At 43.0% G+C, this 9,550-nt stretch overlaps 1 protein-coding gene across 1 annotated transcript; it reads right to left on the bottom strand.

Annotated features, from left to right (window-relative positions):
* Positions 1-218: 218 nt before the first annotated feature.
* Positions 219-9,350, bottom strand: LOC106895555 (lysophosphatidic acid receptor 4-like). The gene is made up of 2 exons (XM_014954994.1): positions 9,280-9,350; positions 219-3,216 (listed from the first exon to the last, which is right to left on the bottom strand). The coding sequence occupies exons 1-2, from the start codon at positions 9,315-9,317 to the stop codon at positions 2,520-2,522; spliced, it is 735 nt and encodes a 244-aa protein (XP_014810480.1). The 5' UTR covers positions 9,318-9,350; the 3' UTR covers positions 219-2,519.
* Between the last annotated feature and the right edge of the window lie 200 nt (positions 9,351-9,550).

Consider the following 9,550-nt stretch of genomic DNA (forward strand, 5'->3'; position numbering starts at 1 on the left):
AGGGATGGGGCAGCCACAGCTTCTCTGGGCAACCTGGGCCAGGCTCTCACCACCCTCAGGGTAAAGAATTTCTTCCTAATACCTGCTCTATAGGAGAAGCCAAAAGTGTAGCAGATCCTCAGAAGGAGCACACACTTTTAATGAATAATGCACACGCTTTAAAAAAAAAACCAACCAAATTTTATTAATTACAGCACTTCAAGTAACATTTCCTCTCTCCTGAAAGCAGCTTCCAGAATAAGCACAGTGTATCACAGTGCATCAGATTATTCAGACATCCTTCTTGCAGAAGGGATCAGTTTTGTTAGACAACGTCCTGATTTAAGGGATTGCATCAAAGTGTTTTGAAGTGACTTGATTACATATCTGTTCTGCTTTTGCTAAATAGCCAGCCCTTAGCAGTGTTTCCCTTCAGTCCTCTGAGAAACAATTCCAAGCACTCTTCACTCACTTCTGGCCCTGCATTGCCTGCAGCATCTCTGGCACTTCTGATATTTGTTGTAAATAACCGCACTTGGGCAGACAACTTCTGTGAATTCTGATAATAGCAATATTCATATTTTTTTGCAGTGTATTACTGCAGCCAAAGGGATTAGAATATTTTTAAAGATTTTAGCAGTTCTAAGCAGTTGTATTTTCATCCCTTAGAGCCAGCCAACTACATCTGCATTATTATTGCTTGGTGTAGAAGCGAAGATTCAGCCTTTTCTGAGAGAGTGTGGCAAAGGTTGTGATGGAACATAAAGAGAAGTAAGAACGGAAGCAGGGGACAGGATATTTGCCTTTCATTAAGACTGAGCTGACTTTATCTGACATGCAAAAAACCCTATTTTGTTTCATGCAGACATTCTCAAGAAGAGAATGCCTGCTGGTGGCCACCTCCGGCCCCGGCAGCACGATGGGTGCACCCAGTTTCACTGCCCCTTTTCTGGGTGTTGCCTTTCGGTCAAGTTCATCTTGGTGAAGAAGGAAAAAACCACTTCTGAGACCAACGTGCAAAAACTGTGATTGTGAAATTTAGAAACTGGCTGGTGAGCAGGGCAAAGAGCAGGAAGCTCTTCCATGCTTGCAGTTTTCCTTGGGTTTGTGAAGTCTGATCTTCAACTGACAGCTCCTGTCCTCCTCCTCCTCCAATCTGGTCCCATTTGGAGCATGAGGACCTACTGCAGGCTAATGAGGGAAGGTTTTGTGCCCCACATCCTTCTTCTTCTCAAATGAGCAAAGGCTTATTGTTGTGTTCAGGCTGGCAAGGTGTACTGAAGGTCTGGAAGCATGTTGGAGGGAGGCCGTATGTAGCTTTTTGGCTATTAATACTTAGGATTTGGCTTATTTCATTTTTCTTTCCACCTTTTACCATCTGTGGATTTCAGAACATATCAGAGAAATTCAGTCTCTCAAAACCACAGCCTTTCATTGAAGCTGGAGGCCATCTCCTGTGCAAAGTGCAAGAGTAATTAGAAATGCTACACCCACTTGTGCGTTGGGGAGCATCTGACGTATCTGCAGTACTTTATGTTTTGCTGATAACCTCCCAGTGCTTTGAGGAGATCCCAATGAATCACCAGCTGGGTAACAGCCTGGTTATACATCCGCCTGAGGCCCAATGCCGTCAGAGAGTCAATGAGTGGCCCTGCCCTTCTGCACCGCTGCCCAGGGAGCTGGCACAGCACTGCTAACTCCAGCACATCCCTCCCTGCCTCCGAAATCACAGCCACCAAAATCACCAGTGATCCCTCCGGGTACAGCACATGGAGCCTTCAACACAAGGGCGTTCTCAAACTCTTTCCACACCTTGTCGGGCTGCAGCAAACAAGTGCTTTCTGGCTTTCCACCTCCTGTTTGTTTCTGAAGGGGGATGTGAGAGAAGCTATTTACCAATTTGTTGTAGCAACCTCCTAAGAATAGCCCCAGGCGTGCAGTGAGGTGTGGCAGCTCAGAGCCGCTCTGTCCTGGGGACTCTCATGGTGGGGCTGATGCCGCCTGTGGGACAATCCCGGTTGGGCTAGATCTCACCTTGTCTCTCCGTCATACCTCCTGAGCCTGGTGGGTCACCTGGGTTTGAGATATTTTAGGCCATAAATCATGCCTGTAGTATACAACTAGGCAGCTCTTGGCTCAACGGATCCCTGAGTAAGGTTCTAAGCACCCTTTTTACATAAAAAATATTTGGGTTGCTTTAGTTTTTACAGCCATTTGTGAAATGTCACTTGTTTCACCTGAGTAGTGAATAAATTCTAGATCAAGAACAATCAAAGCAGGCCCATGGTGCTCTAGGGCTGGCAACAGGAGCACCCACAGCCCAACTTTGTTGTGTTTCAGCGCCAAGGGGCTCCTCAACCCCAAGATGATCATAATAACCAGGGCTAAATAGCATCGGAAAACAGGGAAGTTTAAACTCGGTGGTGTGCCAAAACATGAGCCTTGGTCCTGGTTATTGAGCAGCTTTCAAACCAATGGTTTGAAATTGTGTTGAAGTGTCCTCTGTTTGGTGTCGCAGCACTGCTTCCCCTGGGAATATGCTACTTTGCTTTTAGTGTAGATCTGTTAGACATGCTAAAAAATATTTTGTAGTAGATGTATACATTGACAATCCTTAAGAGAATCCCCAGGAAGTAACTGAGGGACCTGAGAAGGGCTGCAGCCGTGCTGGAGAAGTGAAGCAACAAAATGCAAGGGCTGTGGGTAGGAACAGAAGTGCTGCTGGCCTTCAGGAGGTCATCCGTCTGGAAAAGGGCACACTCTGCAATCACCAGGATCCAGATGATCCTGGATGTGAGTCTGGCATTTTTCACTGTCCGTAAATGTCGAGACTCTGTGGGGAAGAAGGTTATCAAGTAAGCCTCAAAGGCCACGCAGGTTAGCAGCAAGCAGCTGATGTGTGTGTTTGCAGTGAGGAGGTTCTGCAGCAGAGCTGGTGTGAAGGCCGTAGAGGAGACACTACCACCAAAGGACCATACAACCATCTCAGATACAACGCTAACAGAAACCAGGATGTCTGCCCTCGCCAGGCTGGAAATGAGAACCACAGTGGACTTGGATGAAACCTTTGCAGACCGGAGGATGATCATCGTGTACAAACTGCCCAGCAGGCCCAGAAAAGTGCTGATAGCATTTGAAGAAGACAGGACAAGGTATTGGATATATTTAAGTACCAGGTATCTTCTGAGATCTTTCATGTGGTCTCTCTCCATAGAAATGCCAGTTAGGGAAGAATACCTAGAACAAATATGAAAAAGGGTGATTAAATGTAAAATTAGTGGGATAGATTCCAGACAAATTATTATGTTCCCGTCCCTGCCCATGGCAGGGGGTTGGAACTAGATGATTTTTAAGGTCCCTTCCAACCCAAACCATTCCATGGATCTATGATTTGTACAGAGACGTGCTGGCATCCTCCACACTCCAGCCTTAGTGTTGCATTGGTTGGTTACCCAGCTTCAGAGGCATTCAGTATGTGAAATCCTCATGCTACATCAATTGTGAAGTAAATTGCATTTAAACCCAGGCAATAACATTTTATTATTATAGTTAACCCAGGAGTCATTGCAGGGAATTGGAATAACTCTGGACTAATACTGGAAAAACTGAGGTCAGAATAGGGCTATTTTCATTATGCAAGTTTTTTTTCTGTTTGCCTTTGTGGGCCAATTCAAAAAGGAAGAATCCACTCTCAAGTGTTGTCGCAAGAAAAAGATTTCCTGTTGTGCTGTGTAGAAGAGTAAATGAGATATTTATTACTCATTCTGGAAAGTGAAATAACAAACTAAAGGGAACGCTATCCAAGAAATGTCCCAGTTGAATCAGTAGTTGAGAATTACCATATAAATACTCATTTGATTTCCTTTTCCTGTCCTTATCTCAACTCTTCGTACACGCTCATATGGTGGCTATGGCTTCTGCATAAAATTGAATGCCTGGGCACACTGTGAGAAATGGCAATAAATTGGAGATGCTGGGCTACCGGGGAAAAGGTGGGCGTTTCTTTGGGCGTAAAAGCCATTTTAAGCATTATTGCTAAAATATATTGTTTAAGTTTCTTAAGCACCATTAACAAAGCCTAAGACCAACTTGCTCTTCCACTGATAGGGAGTCTGTTGGAAACCGCTCGCATTTTTCTCCGTGGGCTTAGTAGAGCTATAATTAGATACAACTTCAATTTCCCACTGAGACAGCCATACTGTTATGTTTCCAGTTTGTTTATTAGTTGAATTTCCTAATGCATCCAGTTGGATGTTTATGAATCACTTGTGAGATCTGACCTGATCTGAGGGAAAGTTTATAAACCTGTGGGAACATACACAAACGAGCCTTGGGAAGAAGGTGTTTTCAGAAGACCACATCTCTTGCTCCTGGGTGCCTGAGTCCTTTCATATTTACCCACCACCAGTTGCCTGCAATCTTCTGCAGCGATGGTGTGCTTTGGGGTTGAGTTTCTCTCTTGACGGGCCTGAAGAAAACCTCAATTCACAAGAAAAAGGAAAAGCAAGAGGAAAAACTACATCCCTCCAACTGTTGGCTAATGCTGCCCAAGGGAACCAGCCGTCAAGAATGGCAAACTCCTGGGTTTAGGCAACATTCAAAACAATGAAATTTGTGAAAAGAGCCAGTTCCCGTAGGCTGCCAGCAGAACTCCTTCTTTGTCTGACTGTTATCTCCTATAAAATGCTGCGAGCAGTCCCTTTGCCTTAAATGCAGTGAGAAGAGGTACCTGGATGATACGCTTCTGCCTGGGGGTCCTTCACATCTCAGTGGGAAGTGAATACTTCTAGTAACAGTCTTTCTAGTGAAGTATTTAGCATCAGAGAGATAAGGTTTGCTTAACAACTCTTCATGGACATTTTGTATCAACATGCCAAAGTAATCTAATAAATCAGGGCTGCATCCTAAGGCTTTACTCATTTCCTACTCATGCAAAGTACCCATTACCTTCAACTACAGCTTTGCATAACGTAGAGAATTGACTGGCGATGACTAACAGCTCAGGAACTAACCTTGTATTTACACACTCGTATCTTAAGCAGGAATGACGTTTGTAAAGTGCCCAGATATTTTTAGGCATTATCATAATTTGTGTAATATTACATCAAAGAGGCAGAAGTGTGAAGTTAGGCCTGTATGTGATAAAGTTACAAAGACCAGGACAAGACTAAATTGGTTAAATCATTAGTTTCCAGTGGTCTCAAAAGCAAGAAAGAATTTTACAAAAAATGGAAAGAGGATTATACAATGAAGATGAATGTAAAAGAATAGCATAAACATAGAAGAATAATATCAGATGAGGTGCAGTGAAGAAGTGATGTATGGGTAAGGAGGAAACACTCCATAAATCCATTGTCAGACAAAGAAAGACCGAGGAATGAGTCTGCTCCCTACAAATTTGAATTATGAACCAACTCTTGGTGCCAAAATCAGAAGACAACAATTCTTTTGCTGCTTCATTGTTCTCTGAAAGACACACTTACAGCCAGGCATGTGCCACAGCTGGAGCTACCAACAGAAGACCTCCAGAAAAAGTTCCTAACTAGACTAAAGGAAGAATAAGATGGATGTTGCTTAGATAAATTCTGTGTTTTCAAATTCCTGAGCTTCATGAAATTTATCTAACAGCACTTAGAAACTGTCTGAAGCAATTTCAGCTTTATTCATGTTTATCACTAAGAAGTCTTAAAAGACAAATGGTAAAAGTTCCAGAAAACTTAAAATAGCAAAGATGAGGCCTATCTTTAAAAGGGAGGAGTAGGGCAAGAGAAGCCATAAAATTGTAATCTTCTGTTCCCAGAAAACTACTAAAATAATCAAGCAAATTTTTATCTAAATGGTAGACAGATAAGGAAGAACAATTTGGATTTCTCACAGATAAAGCAAATTTATTGACCCCAGCTTCCTTCTGTAGCAGGATAATAGATCTCATGGGTGAAGAGAAAAACAACTTGTCGCATATCTTTAATTTTATTAAGACTTTCTATTGTTTCATGAGGCATTCTTATAAAGGAATGAGCTAAGGAAATGTGGATTGAATGAAGGTGGAATATTGAATCAGATCAGAGATTTAGCTAAATGTGACAATGCTATTTCTTTCATATTTGAGCATCTCTTTCCTTATGTAAATCTCAATATTCTTGATGTGAGCACCTTGGAGCTTGTATTTTAAAGCTTTTCCAGTACAGTTACCCAACAGGTCTGGGTGGCTGCTTTATTCCTTGCCTGTTTTTTTCTCTTGATGAGATGATGGGAAAAATGGTAATTCTAACTGATTCCTATGAAAGGTACCAAGCCAAATTTTTTAAGAGTGGGATTTCCGTTGCTTGTTGAGGCTTGATTGGTACCGGGTTGACTCATCCAAGATTCACCTGCGCATTTTCTCTTTGTTTTTTTAAAGTATCTGAGCCAACTTGTTAGTGGAATCCTTTAGGGAAGAGATAGGAAAAGTTTAGTCCTGTACGTCAGCAGAGCAGTGATACAGTTCATCTTACCCCAGTTTTCCACAGTGATTAACTAGAAAAATGATTCTGCATTTTGTGGAAAAATCAAAATCTTTCTGAAATTGATGGCCTCTGCTCTTTCCATTAAGTCAAGGGCCTTTGCCACTAGACCAGGCGCAGACCCCTTAGTCTATGCTAATTTACCATAAAGTTGCTTTGCTTCACTGCTTGGGATGCAGGAGGTGCTGAAGAGGAGGGTTAATCTCTGAGCATTGATGTCTGAGCATTAGTTTGACCATTTGTTTTGATACACAGCATTGATTAAGGAATTATTAAGAAATTAATTAAGGAATCCACAGTGTGAAAGCTCATACAACTCACTAGCTGGAAGTGGAGGAGAACCAAGCTGTGATGTGTACAGTTAAATACTGATTTATCTTGTTATTCAATCAAGCTACTCCTTCTTTGGAAAGGGACATTAAGAATGTTTTATCTTTTTTTTTTTTTTTGATTGCAGCCTATTTGTGTGTATATTTTCATTAAGTTTATTTTTGAGGAGACAAATTATATTCCTCGATAAAAATCTTTGCTCATTTTATGACAACTGATTACTGTTGTGAATTTTTGTATTCTGGAAAGTACATATAACCTGGCTCAGGCTGCTTTGCGCTGAAGATCAACACACCTGGCTCCAGGACTTCAGATAAATTCGAGGCTGTGATTCCCAGATGAGGGGTAATAAACAAATCTAAGCTGGTTTGAGCTGCTGAATGAGGGAACAAAACATACAGTTCACTTACTTTGGGAGTTTACATCTCCTCTGGAGAATGTGGAAATAACATTTCATTGGGAAACAAATTGAATCCCTCAGAAGTTTGCCATGTGAACAATATCAGATTTCTCCACTGAGCCTGTCTCATTCATATATTTCTTCCATCCTTTTTTTTTCACTTAAGGAGTTTGAAAGGAATAAGACGCCAATGGCTGGATTTACAGCAGAACTTTGTCATGTCCTTGTAGAGCATTTGAACTCTGAGCTTCTGGGCGTTGAGTCTCCTATCTTACACCCCAGGGTTTGGTGATGAGCCCATAGGCTCTTCTCATGACAACCATCAGAAAAGGAAGCTGAGCAGCCGGTAGAGCTGGAGGAGGTGCCAGAAGCAGCCAGTCCAGATGCTAAGGTTTTTCACATCTTCTCTTCTTGAAAACTTCAGCATTTTACATAATACTGCCAGTACTTTACCTAACACCTCAATGTACTTTGGAAAGAAACTGGAGTTTCTGGATAGAAGATGCGAAAGAAGATAACTTTCTGTTAGAGATGTGTCAGTGGTGTCCTTGCTTCCCAGCCACAGGTGCCCCAGGAGATGGGATCATCACTGTGGCTCCGTCCTGCCTCCCTCCTCCCCTTTCACACTATGATTTAGTAGTTAAAACTCTCATCCAGAATGTAGCAGAACAAGGTTTGATTTCCTCCTTTGCCGCGGGGGATTTAGATGGTTATCTCCCATGGGTGTCCCAACCAGCAGGCTACAGGTTCTCCTGAGGTGGGGATGCTTCTCGTACCTCCTAAGGAATCTGGGCACAGTGTAGGAAAACAGCTGACACCCTGGACCAGGGACTGGGATCAAGAAATGCTTATGGATCACAACACAGGTAGTTGTGGATGTTTGGCAGGGAAAAGGGCATCCTGGTTTCCAATACTCACTCCAAATCCTGTTTGGATACATCTGCTCTGGTAAATTAAACCGAGTTGGGAGATGTTCTTGGGTGCTGGAGCTCAATTCTTTATAGTCTTGAGAGACCTCCAATGCCCTCAGCACAGTTTTGGAATTTGCCAGTGGACACCCTCCGGAACGCTGTGTAGGACTGGGTTTTAGCAGGAGGCAGGGAGTGCTGCCCACAGGTAGCACTGCCCACGCTGCAAGGATGGTTTTGAGGGTACAGTCCTCATTGCTCTAGCTGAGCTCGGTGCCAGAGATCTGTCTGGGACACGCCACTAGTCAGACATAGCCTTCACATGGGTAAGATTAAGGAATCATTGGATAAAGAACAGATGTATGAAGAGTGCACAAGGCAGGGTCTGAAGCCACAGGCTCCTCCTTTAGAGAAGGTGGCTGTCAGCATGGCTCTCCTGAGCTCCCACTGCCAGCTTCCTCCTCCACAGCCAACCCAGCAGCTTCCCTCCAGCTGGAAAATCCTGCCAGCCCATGAAGGACCTTGGGGAATGGAGAATAGGTGTTCTCCAGCAGCAGACCTTTCCCTCTGCCTGTGCCGGGGTAGGGATGGATGGATGGGATCACACCTGGGATGGAGCCAGGTATAACAGGAACAGGGGGATGTTCCCAGACACCCACTCCCATCCTGCCAGAAAAGCCAGAATGGGTGAAGAAGGCAACCTGAGCCAATACATCTGTTTATTTACAGTTTTCAAAGAAGCCTCTTGGGGGATTCATTACAGGTCACCCGCAGGAGGATCATTGCATGTGGTCAGTGACACTAAGACAGTTTTTGTTTAGCCCTTATTCCAATGAAACCTGAGTTAAAGTTCACATGAGGATTCCTGAACTAGCACTCTGCTTTTTCAGTGGTACTATTTTTTGATCCCCACAGAAATTGCTCTCCCAAGACATTTTACAAATTCCAGTTAATAATAACTCCTCGTTTGTCATTGGTATGTCTTTGTAATCCACAAAAATATCTCCTACTCTTAAAGAAATACTTCCTTTCAAAGTTCCTCCTGGAATTGTGTGTCAAAGAATATACAGAAGAGAACAAATTTGAACCCCAGATTGACACAGAATATCCTGACTGCAATGAAGTTGTATAATCTTAATTGAAAATCAAAAATACTTACATTTGCTGGAAAAAACAGCCAGGAATAGTTTTCTGCATCACTGTATTCTGTGTATGTTCTGCTGCAGAGCTAAAATGTGCCGTTTCCCTTGGATTGCTTCCTGGTTTTTTATATATAGTGTCACGTATTCAGTACCACGTCAGAGCACGGGGCTCTGCTGACAGAATTTGTTTTGCTAGGCAACATCCCGGAGCTGGTTTCACAAGAATTACTCGCCTGAATCATGGTAGCCATTAACTTTCAGCTGTCTGGAAAAACTGATGCCCCGTGT

The sequence above is a fragment of the Calidris pugnax genome, unplaced genomic scaffold, assembly GCF_001431845.1.
Source record: "Calidris pugnax isolate Ruff unplaced genomic scaffold, ASM143184v1 scaffold38, whole genome shotgun sequence".
Taxonomy (NCBI): Eukaryota; Metazoa; Chordata; class Aves; order Charadriiformes; family Scolopacidae; genus Calidris; species Calidris pugnax.

Excerpts from the sequence above, each read along its gene's own strand:
- LOC106895555 (XM_014954994.1), bottom strand. The coding sequence starts at position 9,317 with ATGCAGAAAACTATTCCTGGCTGTTTTTTCCAGCAAAT. Across the intron at positions 3,217-9,279 it reads GGCTGTTTTTTCCAGCAAAT|GTATTCTTCCCTAACTGGCA; the intron begins GTAAGTATTTTT and ends TATTTGTTCTAG.